This window comes from Eupeodes corollae, chromosome 1, assembly GCF_945859685.1.
Source record: "Eupeodes corollae chromosome 1, idEupCoro1.1, whole genome shotgun sequence".
NCBI classification, from domain to species: domain Eukaryota; kingdom Metazoa; phylum Arthropoda; class Insecta; order Diptera; family Syrphidae; genus Eupeodes; species Eupeodes corollae.
The window spans coordinates 163,825,709-163,849,160 of record NC_079147.1 but is presented as its reverse complement, the minus strand read 5'-3'; the positions used below and the strand labels follow the sequence as shown (position 1 = coordinate 163,849,160).

At 38.0% G+C, this 23,452-nt stretch overlaps 1 protein-coding gene across 2 annotated transcripts in view; it reads right to left on the bottom strand.

Annotated features, from left to right (window-relative positions):
* The window catches only part of LOC129954203 (transmembrane and coiled-coil domains protein 2), a 104,745-nt gene that overhangs the window by 9,322 nt on the left and 71,971 nt on the right, over positions 1–23,452 (bottom strand). The window contains exons 2-7 of one of the 2 annotated variants that reach the window (XM_056067947.1): positions 16,108–16,292; positions 15,153–15,572; positions 7,503–7,697; positions 7,351–7,415; positions 7,112–7,281; positions 6,917–7,044 (exon numbers count right to left, since the gene is read on the bottom strand). In XM_056067947.1, the coding sequence (XP_055923922.1) occupies positions 6,917–7,044; positions 7,112–7,281; positions 7,351–7,415; positions 7,503–7,697; positions 15,153–15,572; positions 16,108–16,252 (1,123 nt within the window). In that variant the 5' untranslated portion in view covers positions 16,253–16,292. The remainder of the gene's footprint in view (positions 1–6,916; positions 7,045–7,111; positions 7,282–7,350; positions 7,416–7,502; positions 7,698–15,152; positions 15,573–16,107; positions 16,293–23,452) is intronic. The other variant, XM_056067948.1, reaches the window with a different exon arrangement.

The following is a 23,452-nucleotide window of genomic DNA, read 5'->3' as shown; positions in this document are numbered from 1 at the left end:
AAACTATCGGGAACTGACTGGGCTTCATACAGGAACTCAGTACAAAGTTTACTAAAACCTGGACTATCTAGTCGTTCCTCTAATGCTAATGAACTTGACAATGCCCTCACCTCACCTATGAACAGATCGTTGGAAATTTCTTGCCCACTTATACACATAGGAGGATATTGAAAAAACCAATAGTGGGCCTCAGAGCTTGACTCGCTCAGGAAAGAATGCAGGAAACTCTTCAACCGAGCCAAAGCCCTAAGAATTTACAAGAAGGAACTAAGGAAATCTAAGCGATCTTCTTGGGGATCCTTCTGTGACACGATATAACAAACTTCTGAAGCCTCTCGTTTACGGAAAATTCTTTCAACGGATCCAGAGATGCCAAGCTGCTTGAAAAATGCAGACGGCTCCTGAACAAATTCAAGTAATGAATCGCTGAACTTACTATTGGGATACTCATTTTGCTAGTTGTTTTCTTACCGAAACAGTTATATACGTTCAAGTCCTAATACAACATATGCAATAGGTTTGATCTGAAGGGACAAGCAACAATGGGCTTCAAACAGCTTCAAACCTTTTAAATCTGCAGGACCAGATGGAATAATACCAGCCGAGCTATAAAAGACTTCTGACATAATTGCACCAATCCGTGAGGCAATTTTTACCAGCTGTCTTTACATGGTCCATGTTCCCTCGGCATGGAAAGAAGTTAAAGTTTTTTATACCTAAAGCAGGTAAATGCTCCCAAGTCAATCCTAAAGATCTACGACCTATAAGTCTATCATCATTCAACCCTTCTGTCTTCGTTTCAACATGCCTATTGTAAAGGTAAATCGGTGGAAACAGTGTTACACACCTTAGTACGCACCATCGAATATTCCCTCCATCATAAAGAGTTCAATATGGTTGCTTTCCTTGACATCGAAGGTGCCTTTAACAACGTGAACACATCTGCAATCACATCTGCACTAAAATCTCTAAATGTAGAGTTCGCTTCGGGAGTTGATTCTTTTAATGCTGACTAGCAGAATGATCAACTCAAAACTGGGCAACTCTTCTGGCAAACGATTCGTTACTAGAGGGACACAACAAGGTGATGTTCTATCTTTTTTCTCTGGAACCTAGTGGTGAATGAAATCCTAACTAGTCTGGAGGTGGAGGGCTTTAGAGTGATAGCCTATGCGGACGATGTTTCTATAGCATGTTTCAGAAAAGCATCTTAACACCTTAACAAAACTCTTACAAAATGCCTTAGACTGACAAATACTTTGGGCTGATCGGCGTGGACTGGGTGTTAACCCACACAAAACCGATCTGGTCTTATTTTCGAGGAGATACACAATTCCATTTGTCAACCCTCCTTATATTAAAGGAATCCAATTAAAATTCTCAGACGAGGCTAAATACCTAGGTCTTGTCTTAGACAAAAAACTAAGTTGGAAACGTAACGTACAGGAAAGAGTCAAAAAAGCTACTGTAGCTCCCTTTTCTTGCAAAAAAGCTATTGGTAATAAATGGGGTTTACAACCCAGAATCACGCATTGGCTATACACATCGGTAATCAGACCGATTTTAACGTACGGTGTGGCAGTATGGTAGACTGCTTTAGAGAAAGGTATAAACAGGGATAAATTAAATAAAGTCCAACGTTCAGCTTGCCTATGTATAAGCGGATCGCTTCGCACGATCCCATCTGCGGCAATAGACACCTTACTCTACCTAACACCTCTCGACATATTTAGCAAACAAATAGCTGCAAGCTCTGCTATTCGCTTCAAAGCATCGTCGCAGTGGACTAACAACAACATTGGCCACTCCCTAATTCTTAGGTATTTAGATTCAATTCCAAAGCACACAGACTACACCATCCCAAAACTGCAATTCGACAGAAATTTCCAGATTTCTATACCTCCCAGATCTTTTTGGAAGGATAGGACATTCTTGGAAGATGAGTCAATCCATTTTTACACAGATGTGTCAAAAACAAAAGAAGGGGTTGATGGAGGTGTCTACTCTGAACGACTGAAATTAAGTCTCTCATTCCGGCTTCCCAATCATTGTAGTGTGTTCCAGGCGGAACTTTTGGCGATAAAAGAAGTCGATCATCTCTAATGGAGATGGCACAGCAGTTTAATATTCACCTTTGCTGGGTGCCGGGCCATAGACACATTCCAGGTAACTGTAAGGCAGCTGTGAGGAGGTGGAGCTTGCCCTCCTCACAGCGTCTTGCATTAGCAACAGTTTACAAGTAGCTACATCACCGCGTGTCAAGTCACAAAAAACATATGGCCAACACTGGATTTAAAACGCTCTATAATAGGTGTTAAAAGCTCGATAGTAGGTGTCATAACCGGACACTGTTTAATAGGCTTATTCTCAAATGACTTTTGCAGAAGCTGTATGGACGAGGAAGAGGAGGAAACAGTTCTTCATCTTCTCTGTACATGCCCTACTTTGGCTCGAAAACCAAGGAGAATTCTTCTTTAACGATCTAAATCAAATCAGCATAATCAGGCTCTCAAGTTTCGTAAGGGACTCAAACTGGTTCCATTGAGCTTAGGAGGAAGCCTAGAGATTCATGTGGTATCACAATGGGCCATTAAACTGGCCTAAGTGTGTCCGTTTTCTTTGGACAGCCACTTCAACCTAACCTAACCAAATCATAAAAATCATGACTATGTTAATCTGATTCAGAAGAGCATATAATAAAGTGAATCCTAAACTGTAGTTGAAAACCAATAAACAAATTATAACAAAAAGATAAAGTAATAACCTGATCTCACTGTTCTTTTAAATGACCTTTTAATTGAATTATCGACATTTAGCCGAGCACTGCGCATGTAAATTATTGCTTATTTTTTCCGATGCTATTGAATCCTTATTTTATTTAAAACACCCAAAGTTTTGACTGAAACATGGAAAGAGGGAGAGGAAGTTGCTATACACGAAAATAGAAATTCGTTAGAATTTCAATAAACAGTTTTGAAGTTTAAGTGGCATTTTTAAGTTTTCAGTGTTGATTCGTTTTCAAATTAAAAGAACATTACATTTCATTTCGAAGGGAAAATTCCAATACACCTGTTTCAAGCTCATATTTATTTGGATTCTGAATCAAAGTCAAATAAATGTAATGGGAAAAAACTTTTGATTTAATAAACAATGAAATTGCAAGCAGGAAGAAGACGTTATAAAAAGCGTTAAGTGTCTGATTTTATCGTAAATATACACCGCGATGGTTTAGGATCAATTCGAGCGATCCGCTTATAGACAAACAAGTCAAATTTCGATACTTCATACGTTAATGCAAATTTGCTATAGATGTGATATTAATAACAAGAAAATGTGTTTTCAGCTGGAAAAATAATTAGAAACAGATTGCAGTAATTGATTGAAAATGGCGACTTTTATATCAATGAAGACGTGACAAAATTTCAAACTGATCTAGCTTAAATGGTCTTTCCTCTAGCCCTACAAAATCAAAATGTGTAGTAATTTTCCTCAATTTAGTTAAGTATGCACCAATTGAATATTTAGATAGACACCCTTCAAAATCTCGGAATTAACTTAAACCGCTTTCTAACATGGGACAACAATATCAATGGAGTAATAGGCAGAGCTTATGGTGTTCATGTACTGTCAAGAATTTATTAATAACAATCTTTAAATATGGATTGCTTTGGGGTGTCTGCGGCATGGCAGATCGGGTAGTTCCTGATTGTCTAAAACTTGGTTAAGGCCATCAATGCATCTTCAGAATAGGTTACGGAGATTATCACTCTTCGTAACTGAACACCATCCCGCTACAGAAACCGAAATTACGCTTCGGATAATAATTTCTGGAATGTGAGGAGGCTTCTGGACGCAAGAAATGAAAGTCCGCAAAATGCTAGATTCCTCCAATAAGAGAGAGAATGTATGCGGTACAGGATAGATTTCTTAGGGTTAAGCGATGGTTGGGATCGGGCAAATACAAGTCACCGACAAGTAACACTGTACTGCTCTACTCTGGTCACGATCCAAAAAACGCTCGAGAAGCTGGAGTTGGGTTACTCCTCACAAAAACGGCAACCAGAAGCCTTATTTCGTGGGAGCTTCTTGGGGAAAGGCTTATCAAAGCTAGGTTTCAGAGTAGAGTACGACCCGTTACTATTATACAGTGTTACACACCGATGGAACTTATATAATCAACTAGGATCCGCCTACAACAACACTCCCCGCTGATATATAATTTTCGTTATGGGAGACCTCAATGCTAAGGTTGGCAGTGACAACGGGCTAAGGCATGCGATGGGTGCTCACGGAGTCGGCAATTGCAATGATGATGGTGAGAGGTTCATTGACTTCTGCAACGCCAATAGCCTTGTGATTGGCGGCACTACGTTTGAGCACGAACTTTGTCATAAAATTACCTGGGTGTCGACGGACAGGCAAGCGTCTGCCAACCAAATTGACCAATTCACGATCAGTCGACGCTTTAGAAGCAGTCTCTTGGATGTACGAAACAGAAGAGGCGCCGATATTAGACTTTCCCGTGACCACCACTTAATGATAGCTACCCTAAGATTACGTACAGCTACAGTTTGAAGATCCAACGGAACAACACGAGCCCCCAAATTCAACATCGCCAGACTAAAGGATCCCACGACCCGTCAACAATTTAGGGACCACCTGTCACACGAACTTAGAACAATCAGCAACACAGTATATGACGACATCGAACACCATTGGAATGCTATGAAAAATATTTTCATTTCAGGTGCTGACAGATAAGTTGGTCGGAAAAAAGAAAGCAGCAACATTTGGCTTTCAGAAGAATCTTGGGCAAGGACCAACGAACGCAAACAGTTAAGGGTTCGAATAACTGCTCCACAAGAGGAAAAAAGAAACGAGTCCTCGTATCGCATGAAAAAAAGAGAGGTTCACCGCAGTGTGCCCCGCCACAAGCGGAAGAACCAAAGGATGATGCAAACTAGTGCGACAGCAGGACCATTTACAGAATAACAAAGCGGTAGAATCTTACAAAGTGCGAAAACTGGAGTGAAATTTGCGTTCTACCAGCCGTTGCCAAAATAGTAGCAAAAGTCGTACTGGAACGCATCAGCGAACACCACACTCGATGCCGAACAAGCAGGATTCCGCGCTGGATCGTCCTGTATTGATCATATCAACACGCTGCGGATCATTATTGAACAGCGCCTTAAATATCGATCACCACTAAACCCGCTGTTCATCAACTTCGAGAAGGCCTTTGATAGCGTTAACAGGGAGTATATCTGGCTAGCTTTACGGATGAGAGGCATCCCAGAAAAAACTAATTGTAATAGCAAATTAAAGCAGCATTTGATGGATCCAAGTGTCACGTTTTGCACGATGGTAGGTTGTCATATTATTTTGAAATCCGAAGCGGGGTCAAACAGGGCTGTATTCTATTGCCTATATTGTTTTATATTAGCAGCGGGGGAATCCAATGGACTTTGACATCCTATTTAAAGCTTTTGGATAACGCAGACGATGTTTGCTTACTCTCTCATAGGATCATGGATCTCCATCAAATGACAACAAGTGTGGAGAGAAGCAAAAGTTGTGTAGCTGAAAATTAATTACGGCAAAACAATAATAATCAGCCTCGGAACCCGACCATCCTCTCAAATAAATATTTTCTCGAAACCGGAGGAAAAAGTGGAGAGCTTTCCATGCCTTGCAAGCATCGTTTCCATCGAAGGCGGAACCGAACAAGACGTCAACTGCCGCATCGGAAAAGCAAAAGTGGCGTTCAGTATGCTGTCAAAAATTTGGGGGAATAACGCTATCAGCTTAAGAACAAAGCTACGACTGTTTCGCACAAATGTCGAATATGTGCTTCTTTATGGGTGCAGCACTTGGAAGGTTACTTCAGCCATAACAAGAAAGCTGCAAACCTTCGTTAATAGATGTCTTCGTAACATCCTAAGGATTTTCTGGCCAAACCGTATATCAAATAAGGTCCTTCAAAGAAGGAAAGGCAGGAACCTATATAATCTATCATACGAAGACGTAAGTGGTAATGAATTGGACATACGCTTCGAAAAGGGAACAACTGCATTCAAGGCCAAGCAATGCAGTGAAATCCGCTCACACAAGAAGGAAGAAATACTGGACGACCGAAGCGCGGGACCGTCGAGGCGGAATCAGCTTCACTAGGCAAAAGTGGAGAGAGATGAAACACATCTCCGGAAACCGTACAAGACAGCAAGTTGGCGTAGTAGACGCCCTATGCCCCTTAAGGGGTTCCCAACGGACTTAACAGGTCTGAGGACCTAAGTAAGCAAGTATGAAGATGGTGAATTTATTTGTATTAAATATAAATTTTAAACAAATCTCCTTAGTCCTCGGCCGGTGGTGAAATGACTAGGACCAATAGACACAAAAAACATTAGAACCCAACACGAAATCTTCAATCCTCTAAAGAATTAAAATCTTCCACCGTTTTGTGACGTGCTGATTTGTTTCTAGACAAATTCTGCGTTTCGAAAAAAACACTAAAAAACTTACTACTTTCTAAAGCAAGACAAATATTTATATTTATTTCTTTAAAAAAAAAGCAGGTTAAGAAGCCTCAATTTATGGTCATATCGGTGAAAGACAAAAATGCTTCGAAATTAGGAACTTGCATAACTCGTTATAATTGATAAGGTCTAAATATAATTTTTAATATGCCGGCTTTTGTACAAATTTGACACGTGCGTTGGAGTACACATTTAATTGAGTTTTGACGTGCTAAGATGGAATTTTTTGTGTGTATTATTTGAGTAGTTAATGTTGTTTTATTATCTGATAAGATTAAATCCAGAATATTATTATTTACCAAGTACATAACAATACTACAAAAGTTAAAGTTGCATTTTGAAAAACACAATACAAAAAAGAAAAACAATATTTAATTTACCTGTCATTTGATTGATATTATCAGCACTGCCAAATTTGTTTTTAATTAAATGTGCAAATTCTCGGGGTTTTGACATCACTGAACCAGAAAATCCTGTTATACCATCACGAATATTACCACCAACATTTCTGAAAGCCAATTTTATAAATTACTTGAAAATTCAATTTTTTTTAAAAGTATTTTTTTCTAGTTTACCTTAAACCCTGACCCACATCTCGTAACACCTCCCTTGGTTGACGGTGTTGGCTCTTGTTATGAAATTGATGGTTTTGTATATCTTTGGACCGTTTCGTATAGCTATCGAGTTTTTTCTGCAATTGGGCAATTGTGTGTGCGCTCTTTTGATTTTTCTTCTCAAAGACAGCCTATAAGAATAATTAATGGTTAAAAAAGTGTGAGGGTGTGCTTTCTTTTTCTTATTTCATTATATTTACCTTTATTCGTTGTAATTGCTGCTTATCAGCACTAGCGGCTAATTTGAGATATTCATTGACATTATCTGCAATCAGACGATATGAAAATGTTATCATATTCAATTAAAAAAGATAAAATTGTCGATTAAAATATAACAAGAAAAATTACTCACCGTCTCTGGCAGTTTGTTCTTTGCGAATTGATTCCTTTGTACACTGAATTTTTGTACTTAGTCTATCTATGGCCTGCAGGCTGGTTGTCCTTTCATGACGTCGGTGATGTTTCTTGTTGCTGTCAGTTAGAAGTGTTGGAGGGTTACCGTCGGGTTCATCAGATGCAAACGATTGATGACAAAGATCTTCGTTGACTTTTATATAAAAACAAAAAATTGGTTTTGTTCAAATAGGTTTAAGGTGAAAATATAAATTATTACAATTATACAATTCAATTGGAATAGCACGCAATTGGTGCAGTAACGCAATGAGCATATGGGAATTTTAAAACCCATAAATTGCACACTGAAGAAGGTAAGGAATAATGCGTATTTGCCTTAAACACTACATTCGCACTTCTCACTGACAAAACCAATGTCTTAATCAAACTGACAGTCTTTATTCTTCCTTATAATTTTTAAGGCAAACAAAAGAATCAGTCAAACTTATATTTTGGCGATAAGATTCATTGAGTTTGAAACAATGATAAAAGTTTGTTTCCTCCAACTTGTTATCTTGAAATAAGTTTGTTTTTGCTCAATACAGTATTCTCCCAGTAGAGGAACTATTTAAGTTGGTTTTGGAAGTAAAAAAATGTTTTGGGGGAGTCAACATTATTTAGAATAAACCTAGAATAGAGTGTTTGATAAACTTGTTACTGACAACTGATGGATTGCCTTATATGAATGGGTATTATGCTGGTGGTAGAAAGTTTGTTGAAATAAGTTGCCATTGTACTCAGAAGACTTTGATGACATTGAAAGAGATGATGAAACGGCTTACGGTTAGGCTAGGTTAGGTTAAAGTGGCTCTACGTGAAAGACTGATTATGTTAATATGATTTAGATCGGTTAGATCGTTTTAGAAGAATTCTCCTAGGTAATTTTTTTTTTGAGCTAGAGCAGCGCATGTACAGAAGAGGTGAAGAACTGTTTACAGAGCTTTCAGCTATTTGTTTGCTTAGTGTATCAAAAGGTGTTAGGTAGAGTAAGGTGTCTAGTGCCGCAGATGGGGTTGCGCGAAGCGATCCGCTTATACATAGGCAAGCTGAACGTTGGACTTTATTTAAGTTATCCCGGTTTATACTTTTCTCTAAAGCAGTCCACCATACTGCCGTAAAGTAAAATCGGTCTGATTACAGCCAATGCGTGATTCTGGGTGGTAAGCCCAATTCATTACCAATAGCTTTTTGCAAGAAAAGAGACCTACAGTAGCTTTTTTTACTCATTCTTGTATATTGCCTTTACAATTTCGATTTTTGTCTGAAAACTTTAGTTGGATAACTTTGATATAGGGAGGGGTTAACAAATGGAATGTTTTATTTCCTCGAAAATAGGACTAATTCGGATTTGTGTTTGTGGACACCCGGTCCACACCGATCAGCGCAAAGTATTAGTTTGTCTGAGGCATTATGTAAGAGTTCTTTTAGCTTAGGTCCTCAGACCTTTTAAGTCCGTTGGGGACCCCTTAAGAGGCATAGGGCATATTCTACGCCTACGCGCCATGGTGTACGGTTTCCGGAGATGTATTTTAGCTTCCTCCAACTCTTGCCTAGTGAAGCTGATTTCGACTCGACTGTCCTGCGACATGTGCTTCTCGGTCGTCCAGCTCTCCTTCTTTCTTGTGTGAGCGGATTCCACTGCATTGCTTGGTCCGCTTTCAAAGGCCTTCTCGAAGTCGATGAACAGCAGGATTAGTGGTGATCGATATTCAAAGCACTGTTTAATAATGATCCGCAGCGTGTTGATATGATCAATACAGGCATCGAGTGTGGCCATAAGGTGTTCTATGATACGTTCCAGTATAACTTTTGCTACTATTTTGGCAACGGCAGGAATAAGGCACTCTTCTCTCCAGTTTTCGCACTTTGTAAGATCTCCTTTTTTTGGAAGCTTGACGATAATTCTTCTTCTACTCATGGGGGAAGTTTTCGGTGTTTCAGGCTTCTGTTATGAGCGGATGAAGCAGTTCGCTAGATGACGCTGCTCGTAAAAGCTCTGCGGGAATTCCATCAAGTCCTACCGCTTTGTTGTTCTGTCACACCTGTTTGCTGCATCTTCTGCATCTTGCGCCAATGCGTTGATGTAGCTACGCCTGTGGCGGCGCACACTGCGGTAAACCTCTCTCTTTTTCATGCGATACGAGGACTCCAGCTCGTTTTTTTCTTCCTCTTGTGCAGCAGTTATTCGAGCCCTTCACTGTTTGCGTTCGTTAATCCTTGCCCAAGATTCTTTTGAAAGCCAAGTGTTGTTGCTTCCTTTTTTCCGACCGACTATTCTGTCAGCACCTAAATGGAAAAAACATTTTTCACAGCATTCCAATGGTGTTCGATGTCGTCATGTACTGTGCTGCTAATTGTTCTCATTTCGTGTGACAGGTGGTCCTTAAATTGTTGACGGGTCTTGGGATCCTTTAATCTGGCGGTATTGAATTTGGGGGCTCGTGTTGTTCCGCGTGTTGTACAAAACATTGAGATCAAACCGAAGTATCTGAAGAAAGTCTTCTCAAGTAAGAATATCGAACTATGGTTAGGTTAGGTTAAGCTAGTTCACTGGGATTATCAACAGAGTAGTCTCCAAGATTAAGTTTGCGTCTTAGTGAAAAGCAGGGCAAGTGCAGGAAGGTACGAGATTGTGTCCTCTTCGTCCCCATCCAAAAAGCTCCTGCAGAAGTCATTTGAGGCTACACCAAGTCGTATTGCGTGTCTGCCCAGTGTCCCGTGATGACACCTATTAGGGAGCTAATATGAAGTCTGCTTTGAAATAACAAGTCTTCAGAGCGCTTTAGGTCATGTGAAGGCCATATGAGTTTTGTGGCTTAGCATGTTGGTAAATTGTGCCACCTAGAGTTTGTTATCGCAAAAGCTTTTTCTTTTACCAGAAGTTTTCATGTAGCTATCGGTATACCTATCTTCTCCCTTTCAGGTGAAATAGGTTATATTTTTAGCGAGTTCATCGGCACTACAATTTCCTGTGATGTCTCTGTCTCCCGGCACCCAACAGAGAGAATAGTTTGAGATTTGGTTGAAACACCGTCAAAGATTTAACAGCAGCCTGACTGTCAGAGAAGATGCGGTTGATATCCTCTTTGATCGCTAAAATTTCCGCTTGGAAGACGCTACAGTGAGGAGAGTGTCTAACGCTGCTGAGGGTGTGGTTCTCAATGCCCTGCTTATGCAGAGACATGCAGTGCGTTGGACTCTGCTGAGTTAGTCGTAGTATGTGCCTTTCTCCAGTGCAATGCACCATACTGCAACCCCGTACATAATTATTGGTCGGATGACCGATGTGTATAGCCAATAGGTTATGCGAGGTTGAAAACCCCATTTGCTTCCTATGGCTTTCTTGCAAGTGAAAAAAACTACTGTAGCTTTCTTAACTCTTTCCTGAATATTATTTTTCGAACTTAATTTTTTGTCCAATATCAGACCAAGATATTTGGCTTCATTGGTAAAAATTAGTGGTACACATTTTATTGAAGGAGGTACAATTACTGGGATCTTGTATTTCCATGTGAAAAGGACGAGGTCTGTTTTTTGAGGATTAATACTAAATCCGCAGTATTCGACGTTTAGGGTCGTCATAGCAGAAGTGATAGCGGATGTGTCAACGTTGTTGAAAGCGCCCTCAATATCCAAGAAGGCCACCAGAGTATACTCCTTTTGCTCTAGGGAGTATTCGATAGTTCTTACCGGAGTGTGCAAGGCTGTTTCTACCGACTTCCCTTTGCAGTGAGCATGCTGAGACATCGATAGTCTCTAATCAATGCTATTACGTACATGGATATCAATCAATCATTCCAGAGTTTTGAGAATGAATGATGATGGGCTAACAGGTATTAGATCTTTAGGGTTTCCATGCGAGCATTTGCCCGCCTTGGGAATGAAAACTACCTTTAATTCTCTCCATCGATAGTTCTTACCAGAGTGTGCAAGGCTGTTTCTACCGATTTCCCTTTGCAGTAAGCATGCTAAGACATCGATAGTCTCTAATCAATGCTATTACGTACATGGATATCAATCAATCGTTCCAGAGTTTTGAGAATGAATGATGATGGGCTAACAGGTCTTAGATCTTTAGGGTTTCCATGCGAGCATTTGCCCGCCTTGGGAATGAAAACTACCTTTAATTCTCTCCATCACTGAGGTATATAGACCACATTTAGAAAACTTTTGAAAATCATCTCAATGATGGGCAAAGTTATATCGATGGTATGTTGTAGCTGGTATGATTTGTGCTGGACCTGGAGATTTATAAGGTTCGAAACTATTCAGAGCCCATGTCAATTTTTCTTTTTTTAACAAGACCTTGAGGAAAAGTTAAGTTAATACCCGACCCAGGACGGTGTGTTGTATTAACGGATTTGAAGCTATCTGGGAAGTGGGTGTCTTGTAGCAGGTTTAGCGTTTCTTCGCAAGAGTTTGTCCATGTACCATCTGAGTTTTTAAGATAATTAGGCATGGTTGGATTTGGCTAGAGAATCTTCCTTATCCTTGATGCCTCCGAGGATTCTTCCAATGAGCTATGGAAGGATCTCCATGAGGATCTTTTGGCTATTCTCAATTCTTGTTTATACTTTTTGAGGGATTCCTTATAGTAGTACCAACTATGGTATAAACCAATGACAGATGAGATGAACTAATTTAAGCAGAATGATACTTGAAAATTGTGTGTGTTGACAAAAGATCGAACAGCAGTTTAAAGTAATTAAGTTTTCAAGTTAAAAAATAGTTCAAATGATAAAGGAAAACGTTTTAAGGTTAGTCTAGCCGCACAGGGTTTCTCACAAAAATACGGAACTGGTTAAGAGCATTAATTGCTCCGGTTGTTATTATAACGGAATTCAGAATATTATTGTCTATTTCTGCAAGAGAAGGATTTGTGGTTGATGCAAACATTATTTACATGCGACAGTCACCAGGTTTTGAAGTTAAAAGAAAAGACAACTTTGCTTGCTTTTTGAAGAAAAGTATCTATGGACTTAAATAGGTAGCTAGGGCATGGAATTCATTCACAATGAAATCTTTCTTTAAAGCTGACCCCTACTTTTATTCAAAGAAGGATAAAATTGTCTTGTGCATGAACGTTTATGATACTCGTTTCATTGTAGCAAGCGAATAAATAAACTTGATTCTTTCAACAGAGAAGATACTCTATTCAAAATTTCAAATGAAGAATTTCGGACTCATTAAGAATTTTTTGGGTCTGCAAATTGACAAGGACAATGCAAAGGCAACCAAGAGCACCAAATCGACACCCACCATCGATTTCGAGGCCGCATATGATATCATCTACAGTGACGAGCTGTATAGAGCCATGTCTAGTTTAGGCATCCCTGCCAAACTCGTCCGTTTGTGCAGGATGACCATGGAGAATTCGTGCTGCTCCATAAACGTCTTTCGATGTCAAAAAAGGTTTTCGACAAGGTGATACGCTGTCATGTAATTTTTTTTAACATCGTGCTTGAAAGAATAGTGCAGAGCTCACACGTCAACACTAGAGACATTATCTTTCAAAAGTCTGCTCAATTATTAGCATATGCTGATGACATTGACATAGTCGGAAGAACTCAGCGAGATGTCAATGGGGCTTTTGTGAGTATTGAGGCAAAGGCGGCAAAAATGGTTAATGTCGGCCAAACAAAGCATATACTGTCGTCAAGAAAGGACATACAACACCGACGTCTTGGTCAAAACGTCACCATCGACAGACGTAACATTGAGATAGTCAAGGAATTCGTCTACCTAGGCTCCGCTGTAAACGCAGAAAACAACACCAGCGCTGAGATCAAACGAAGAATAACTTTTGCTAACCGATGTTTCTTTGGGCTAAGAAAGTAATTGAGTGGCAAAGCCCTCTCTCGAAGGACCAAATATCGCTATATAAGACCCTTATCATTCCCGTCCTGCTATAAGGTGCAGAAGCATGCACTATGGCAAAAGCAGATGAAAGCACCTTGGGTTGGTTCGAGAGAAAAGTGCTTCGTGTGATCTACGGTATCGTATGCATAGAAGGGGAGTGGAGGAGAAGAAGGGTAAATGTCCAACGACTAATATGGCTGGGTCACGTAGAGCACGTGGAAACCATTTGGAAAGATCCACACAAACATGACAGCGCAGTAGAGGAAGACCGAGAATCAGGTGGCGCGCACAAGTGGAAAGTGACCTCACCCAACTTTGAGCCCGAAACTGGAGACATATTGCTAGGGACCAAGCTAGATGGAGAAGTTTGTTGGGTGAGACCCTAGTTCACACAGGACTGTGGCGACACCTAAAGTAAGTAAGTAAGTAATGCAGAGGCAATTGTACCTTGAATCAAGAAAATTATACCTTTCAGACTGCAATTGGTTTAGCAGATTCAAAGTCTACAAATATTCCTATCGATCCAAATTATAGGAAGCTGATCTATGATTCAGAAGTTATGATGGATAATGGCAAATATCAAAAACTAATTGATAAGGCATTCCACATTCGCGTAGAACGAATCTCTCTAAGAGTATACATTATGGGCAATTCTAGAAACGAGAGTATTACGGTTGAACTCTTTAAGTGGAGAAATGAAGCTCGCTATTTCTTTAGAGCATAAACAGTAAAAAAAGGGTTAGACAAAAAACTTTACGACTTTGCTCAAGCGAAGTAAAAAAAAACAAATGATGATATTATCATCAATGAATTGAAATGCTTTTTGTTCAAAACTATTAAGAGGCTTTACTAAAATGCAAGAGCAATAAGTTTGGTAGTTATACTCAAACTTTGGACGTATATAAGTTTTGTAGATAACAACTATTTCAGAGGAAGAAAAACATCGTGCATCGCCTTAGAAAACACAAACATCCTGCTGAATTTCTAGCGACATCGCGTTTGTAATCGTTCCACAAGATGATTCCATGACCATTGACCATCCATGAATATGGGCAAGGGGGTATATATCGAGCTTATCATATTTTATCGTTGCAGTTTCACATCCGAAAAAGAAGGATGTGAATCGGAAAACGAATATAAAAAGCTAACAGCTATTGGATTAGAAGTTGGAAACAGGTAATCATTAATAAACATGAGTTAAAAAAAAATGTGTTGGAGATAGAACAGAGCCCTGGGGGACACAAGCATTTATTTTGTGGTTTTCACGCTTGGACCAATCCAATACTACTTGTATTGAATGCTCCGAAAGATAATTACTAATCCAATGAAGGAAGAATTCATGAAAACCGAAAGCACGCAGTTTTCCATAAGAGAGCCTGATACCAAATCAGGTGCAGTAATCTTACTTTCTCCAAGACGGTGAAAATATTTTTCTCACTGTTCGGCGAGATAAACCATGAGATCACGAGTGGACCTATTGCTGCGAAAGCCGTATTATCGGTCATGGAAAGCTTCTCCATCTTTGAGATCTTTCTTGAGCTTATAATTAATCAGCGTTTTTATGGCCTTAAAAAGAAGGGGCGTAAGTGCAATCGGTAAGTTATAAGAGGGTGGGGAAGATTCGATTTTTGTCGCCACTTGTTTTAAGAGTTTTCTGTAAAGTCCACTGAAGAACTGTGACTATACAAATATATATATTTAATTCTATTTTTAATGTTTAATAAAGCATTTTTCAATTTCATTCACTCACCTGATAATCTAGAGTCCTCCAATGATCCCATCGCATCCAAAGGCAATTCTCCATAAACCAGTAAGCCTCCCTGATCCGATCCGTAACTGCGATTAAATTCTCTACGATTTCTCTCACGACTACGTCGGTTTGATGGACTTTGATTCCGAAACCGCAGGGCACCTGATGCTGAGCTAGTTAAACCACCACTTCCACCAACTCCTACTCCCACTCCGCCACCACCACCACCTCCGCCGCTTCCAGTTACGACAGAGGTGGCGGCAGTGCCACCAGCTCCCCCACTGGTCACCGTTCCAACTGTTGCGGCACTACTGCTGCTGCCGCCTCCAACACTGCTCCCACCTCCAACAACAGTAACGCCACCTATCGACGATAAGGAAGCAGACGGTTCAGCACTATCACGATCCCGTTCTCTTGACACTAATGAAAATTTCATTAGTTTTCAAATTTCTTTTTTTTTAATTATTGTCTTTTTATAATTTTTTTAAATTTTTGGTCTGTTTACAAAAACACAAATAAATAAGCACAGGAAAGTTTGTTTTTTTTTTTTATGTCTTAAGGTGTATGCACACTTAGAAACAGTATTGAAGCAACAAAAATTCACAGTGAGTTGCAAAAATTTCCAACAACGAACGAAAATTTAATGATATTTTGCTGTCCAAAACACACTTTTAAAAAACATTAAACAAAAGTTTGATTTGAATACAAAAAGTGATTTGTGCATTTAAAGAAATATTTTAAAACAAAATCAAAGGTATCCAAAACTAATCAACGATATGACTTTAAATGAAAATTTAAACAAAAATCAATTCACAATATTACAACAAAAAGAAAGAATAATTAACAACAATAAAAGCTGCTCGTGTCAGATGATGGATGTAGCAGCAAACAGATGTATTTTGTTTGTGTGTGTGATAGAGATAGATAGGGAAATGATGAGACAAAGATTAATTACTTTGATCGACAGCACTGCGGTTCCCTGAAGGCGATCTAGACGACCGTACACTGCTGTCCTTCCGCGTTTGATGGTGCTGATGTCGATGAACTCGGCCTGAGGTGCTGGAGATACTGTTGCTTGGCGTGACGTTGAGTGTGTCCATTACTGCTGCTGGTAATTGCACATTGTTGTCATCGAAAAACCTGAAATCAAAATTCAAAAATAAAATAAATTTCACCTCACAAACAATAAGCAATAATTGTTAAAATAATTTTAAAAAAAATCGACATTGAATTAAGGTTAGGTTAGGTTGGAATTGTTGTCGAGGGTGGAGTAAGACAGACACAGGCTAGTTGTTGGCCCATTGTGATACCACATGAAGCTTTAGGCTTTTACCTAAGGTTCAATGAAACCTATTTGAGTTAATACTGAAACGTTATATAAAGTGTGTGTTTGAGATAATGTAGATCTCCTAAATGAGCCCACGTTCTTCAGCTAGAGTAGGGCAAGTACAGAGGAGATGAAGAATCTTCTTCCACAGCTTCTGCAAAAGTCATTTGAGAATAGGCCGAGCGACATGCGGTGCCTTTCTATTAGACAGTGTCTGGTTATGACACAAACTTACAAGCTTTTATGGAATTAACTTAGGGATATCAAGAACCTTGAGATTCCAGCATTAGCCAACCGTGATAGTATTGTCCCATTTTTGGCAATGGACAGGTTCAGGCGACACAAGGGACCTTAAAGTAAGGCAAGTTTTTAGCATCTGATTTTCCAGCTGCCAACAAATTGCCTTTTATTTAAGGCAACTTTGTTGGAAAGATGACTGGAAAGTTATCCAAGAAAAATCTACCTAATTTTATCAAGTCAAGTCTACTTATGTCAAAATGACAGGTGATTATGTTTGTTTCAATCAACTGAAAGCTGAACTTTATTACTTTATGATTTATGTATTTTCTGCACAACTTCATTTAATCCTTTCTGTAAAATGTCAATTTTGAAAAAAAAAAAATAACTAATATTTTTTTACAATCGTCATGGAGTTTTAGCTTGCCTGAGGATTGTTTTGTGGACAATAATATTGGTGGTACTTTTTTTACTATGAACTTAAAATAGAAGTTTGCGAAGTAAAGTTCTGAAATTGAAATTCATGACACTTAAAAAATTAACTAGGTGTTTCCTTTAAGTTCAAAGAATGAAAGTGACTGCACCTGACCAATATTACCTGCTTTCCAATTTCCTGGAAGCTGTGGACATTTATGCAACTCTGTTTAACAACGTGCTGAATAATCGCTAATTACATATTACATGGTTTTAACCGTACGGTAAAACACGATATACGCAGGGCTCCTGTGCTTAGTATACTTTTTCATTGTGTCTTGAAGTGGCTGATTGAACTCTGCCGCACGAATAAAATCGTTTGATATGAAAACATGCATTTCATCACTTACGCCACTAAGCTTATCGCGCGGTCCGGCTGCCGTATGCTGTAGTGGCAGTAGACAGTTGCTATACACGGCGCTGCGCCGGCATTTTGCCATGACCGTGTATATGAAAGCGTATATGCTCTTTTTCGCCCCTCTAATAAAATGTCGCCGTCCGGTCAAAACCATGTAGTGCGAAACGAACCTAATGCCGCCGACGACGACCTAATTGCGTACAGAACAGCTCCAAAAATTCAGTTTATCAGGACAATTTTGCAGGTTGACTTCGACAAGATTTAGCAACATTGCGATGACTGGAAGTTAAAAATCAACTTTCAGAAATGCAAAATTATATAGTTCAGGGCTCCGTTGTATAGAGCCTTAAGAATTACTTAAGAAAAATGGAAAAATCTAGTGATCGTGGGACCAAATCGACAGCCACTGGCGAATAAAAGTATAGTAAACCAATTAAACCAATACGTTTAGAGATAAAAGCATAGATGTTTCCACGTTGTTTAAAGCATCTTCAATGTTGAAAAAGGCAAATATAGTTTCCTCTTTATGATGGAGGGTGTAACGCCGAGCACCGTTTTCATTGATTTACCCTTACAGCAGGGCATGTATTAAAACAGGCTAAAATTGTTTATCAATGTTTGCTCTGAAATGGATATCAATCAATCTTTCCAAGGTCTTGAGAAGGAATCATGGTATTAGATATAAAGGCAAACAGTGAATGAGACTAACAATGGTTTTCAAAATCAAGATTCACTGGACACCGACTTGAGTTTCATTGTTATATTAGTGTTTCTACAAAATTACTGTGAATACTTGAAAAATAATTTGTGTATCTAAGAATTTACACACGTTGTTCATGTGCTTGGATTGACTCATTGCTGTTCAAAAGGTTCAAGGGAAGTAGTAAAATTTTGTCGTCGAACGTAGGTTACTCAATTCTAAGGCATGCAGGTGTTTAGTATATCAAACAAACAATATTCAGCAAGTTGTTCAAGAGTTCACCGTTTAAGCTTATTCACATAAAGTACTTGCCTTTATTTGGTTAAAGCTTCAAATTGCTATGATAACTAAATATGACTAATCGATCAGTGTCAATTTTCTTTATAAACTACGCCTCTTTCTCTTTGGAAGTAATCGACTCTTAGGTATTATTTTTCTGTGTGGGTTGAATTATTTAAATATAATTTTGTTCCTTTTTTTCTGTCATAAATCACTTGGGTTAATCACGTTCTTGTCATCATTAAATTGCTCATCAGGGAAACCACGAATTATGTTACACGTGAATAGATTGTTCTTGAAAACCAAGAATCTCAATACAAACACCTATCACAATAATGTAAGTAAAATTTTCCATAAAAGATCTTTTGTTGTAGTTTCATATAAATGTCGGGTATTTGTACTTAATAAAGTTAAACTTTGAATTGTGTTTGTTTTTTTTTATTAGGGCGGGTCCAAAGGTTAAATGCAAAGATTTTAGTTATAAATAACAATGAATCACACATGGGCTGATTAAATAAACAATCTAATACGAGTATATGTACATTTATAGCTTTTGGGGTTTAAAGCAGACTGAATTTCTACACTATGTATGTTTTTGTTTTATTATTATTTTTTATAGACAAAGACATAGAAGTTTAGAACTAAAAAACACGACTTGGTGTCATGATGCATGTATTTATTCTTCAATTTATTGAATGAAATTTCGCGCACATAACTTCATAAAACGAATTTTCAAATCTGTCAACTAAAATGGAAATTTGCCAAAATGTGTTTTTTTAGCACGGTATTTTTAACTGAGCGAACTTTGGATAGCTGAAATAATACACTTCCGGAAAATGCTTAACTTATTTAATTAAAATATGTACAATTTCTTAGACCTATTGAACTATTGTAATAGGTAGGCCTTGCATTTTCAAGCTTCTATGAAGGTGTTTTAAAAGCTTTTGAATCTTATTAAAATATTTACAATTGTCGAATTTTAAAATATTCAATTTTGATTTGTTGTTTTCTTGTTCATATTCGAAGGTTTTATTATAAATTTCGTATATTTATAAAATTAAGACTTTGGACATTTATATTGATTTGTGTAGGAACTGCAAAATTCGAAATACAGCCATGGACAGATAAATATCACATCTCATGGAACAAACGTTGGAACGAAAATTACCGTCTTAGTAAGTATGTAAGTTATTTGAACATATTTAGCTTCCCATAGAAAGTTATGGTAATGGGTCCGATTTGGCAAATTGAAAATTTTGACATTTCTCGACGTTTTAAGGTTCCTAGAGTCGAAATAAAAGATTTTTAGAAAGATGTCTGTGCGTGCGTATGCGACGTTTTTTTCGTCGACCATAGCTCAAGAACCAAAAGAGATATCGACTTTAAATACATTTTGTTTTACAGATATTAATAAATTAAGAAAGATTCAGAAAGGGCTCTCAAGAAAATTGCGTGTGTGGTTTTTTTTACCATACAAGTTTAAAAAAAGGTGTACATTTTGGTTACCTCTAAATATCTCACGAACGGACGAAAAACACCGTTTTTAACATCTGGTAAAATTTTGAGAAAAATCAAAGTGTGTGTCACGAAAGAATCTTCCCACTCAGTCAAAAATTCGTTAGAGTTCAAGTGCAAAGCGAAAGATTTAATAATCGATAAAAATGAAGTTTTGGATTCTTACGACGCTGTTTCTCTGTTCACTAATGTTCCTGTTCAACTTGTAGTCAACATTATTAAAAGGAAATGGGAAATTGTAAGCGAAAACACAAGGTTGAGCCAAAGCAAATTTCTCGAATTGTTTAATTTTAGCATAAAGGACAATAACTACTTACAGTTTAAAGACAATTTGTACAAGTAAATACATGGTATGCCAAAGGGAAATCATCTTTCCCCGACGATTGCTGACTTGATTTTAGACTATTTGCTTGAAGAATGTCAGACCTAAGTTTATAGCAAAGTTCGTTGATGATATTTTCGCGATTGTTAAAAGAGAAGAAATTGATAATGTGCTACGATGCCTCAACCAATTCAACGAAAAGATCCAGTTTACCGTAGAGAAGGAAGAAAGTGAGTCAATAACATTCTTATACGTTAAAATCTATCGGGAAAACGACCGTCTATCTTTCGACTGGTATCAGAAGGATACGACATCTGGAACACATACGTATGAACACAGCTTCCAATCTCATAAATAAAGTCTTTGCGTTGAGTGACTTAAAATACCACTCCGACAATGAGAAAAAAATAACACAAATATTCATTGACAATAGCTTTTCGATAAAAATCATAATAAACTTGATACTTCGTCAAAAACATCAAGTTTCTTCCGGAAATAAGTTGGAAGAGAAGAATGGTGTTTATAAAAGTGTTGTGTATGTTCCCAAACTCTCGGGAAATTTCAAAGAAGTTGTCGCCAAAAGCAACCCTGACGTGAACTTAGCATATAAGTCAAACCAGACAGTTGCATCTTTATTTACATTCCTAAAGACGAAAACGGACAAGGATCGCCGCTCAGACGTAGTTTACAAAATAAACTGCAAAGGAAAACCGGACGAACCATGCAATCTCTGTTACATTGGCACAACTAAACAACTCCTTCGACAAAGAATGGCTAACAATAAATAAGACATTCGCCAACAAAAACCGGAAAAGACAGCACTAGCATGCCACACCATCGAAACAGGACATTAACCAGATTTTGAAGGAGTCCAAACTCTTGCAACGGAGAAACATACATCCAAACGCTATACATTAAAAACACTTCACATTATAAATAACAACAATAATATGAACCGCAAACAAGACACTCAAAACATATCCGCCGTTTACTGTTCCTTAGTTTCAGGCACAAACAATTCAACAGTTTACATTTAACAGTGACAAGTCTTCAAAATCGAAAGCGCTTTAAATTTTATTTGTTTTTTTTTTTAAATTTTATTGTAATATTCAAATCAATGTAAGTCATACTTGTACGCTTTACATAATATTCGTATGTATTAAATAAACACTTTTATAATTTTTGTGAATAAAGACATCCCCTGAAGAAGACTGCAATCACCGTCGAAACGTTTGGAAAAATCAAATGAAAACTGTTTTCATTTAATCAACAAAAAGATCAACAAAGCCGAATCAAATTAATACTTTAGATTTAAGAATATTAGGATATAATATATCTGGGCTAAAAAATAAATTTTTTGTTATGAATTTCTTTAGTTATATTAAAAGCTTTGATATATTTTTACTTGTGGAAACGCATGTGTTAGATAATGAGATAGAGAAATTTGAAGGTATTTTTAATAATTTTAAGCTAAAATGGGTGCCAGCGGTTAAAACAAATACGTATGGGAGAGGAAGTGGAGGGCAGGTTCTTGGTTTCCGAAAAGGACTTTGTGGATTATCCTTAAATTTTGTGCAAAGGAAAGAAATTAATATATTGGAGGTCACGTATAACGGTTCGAAAGTGTATATCACTCCTATATATCTAAATTGTAATCACTGGCAGAGAGATTTCGACAAACTATGCGACGGACTTTCATCCTTAAACTCCGGGGATCTATTACTTGTCGGTGACTTTAACGCCAGGATTGGCTGCTCACAGAATAACTTTTTAAGCGGATCAGCTGGAGTTATTTTTAATTCAATTCGTCAGTCAAAAGATGAAGTATACGATTTTAAAGGTACTAAGATATTGGATTTAGCGGACTCTTTAGATGCTAGAGTTTTGAATGGAAGTTGTGCAGGAGATATTAAGGGTGAATACACATTTATCCGAGGAACGGCGTGTTCAGTCATCGACTATGGGATAGTTTCTGGAAGGTGGAATGATCTTTTGAGAAGTTTTAGTGTTGGGCAGCAAACTTTTTGGGAGCATATGCCTTTAGAAATCACATGCAATTTAAGGCCGGCAGATGAATTATCTTGTTCCAAGTCGCTTGAGCTCCTTCCAAAGCTACATTGGAGTAATAGTTCAAATTTTGTACGGGCTTACCAAACTAATTTAAATGAGGAACTGAGAAAACATAGTTCAGAGGGCGATAATTTAAACATGACCAGACTTACTGACATAATGAAAACTGCAGTCCCAGTAACCAAAAACTGGAAGCAAAAGAATGATTTTAAACAAGAATGGTTTGACTTGGAATGCTTTAAGGCAAGAAAAAAATCATTTACTTTACTAAAGCTTCTGAGAAAATATAACTTGCATGTCTTTAAGACTATGTATGCGTCTGCGAACAAAGAGTACAAACACATCTGCTCCGCCAAGCGTAAGCAAAACGATGAACAATCCATACAACGCTTAAACTCAGCGATGTCTTCGGCAGAATTCTGGAAAGCGGCTAAAGCAATTAACGGACGGCCCAGTAGAATAGGATCTTCACTACACGCAACCGAGCTTCAGGATTATTTTAAAAGTTTACTTAACACTGCGCAGTTTTCACCCCTGCCTCAATATGCTGCTCCAGTTTTCTTAGACGATATCCTTGATTTACCGTTTACAGTGCTGGAACTTCGGACTGCTTTAGAAAAAACCAGATCTGGTAAAGCCCCAGGAGATGACAGGATTCCTTCAGAATTCTATATAAACTGTACGTCCGAGTACCTGTTTTCACTCACCAAAGAATTCAATAGAATTTTCGAAACCACAGAGGTGCCAACCTACTTTAAAAAAGCAATTATCTATCCGCTGCATAAGAAAGGTGCGTACGATAATCCCGAGAATTACAGGGGCATTTCTTTTTTGAATTCTTCAGTGAAGTTATTCAGTGCACTTATTTTTAAAAGGCTAACAGAGTGGGTTAACGACAGAAACATACTCAACATGTTCCAAGCTGGTTTTAGGAAAAACCACTCGACTGTAGATCAGATTTTCACCTTATTTCACATTGCCGATTACTTTAAAAGCAAAAAGAAGAAGCTATATGCTT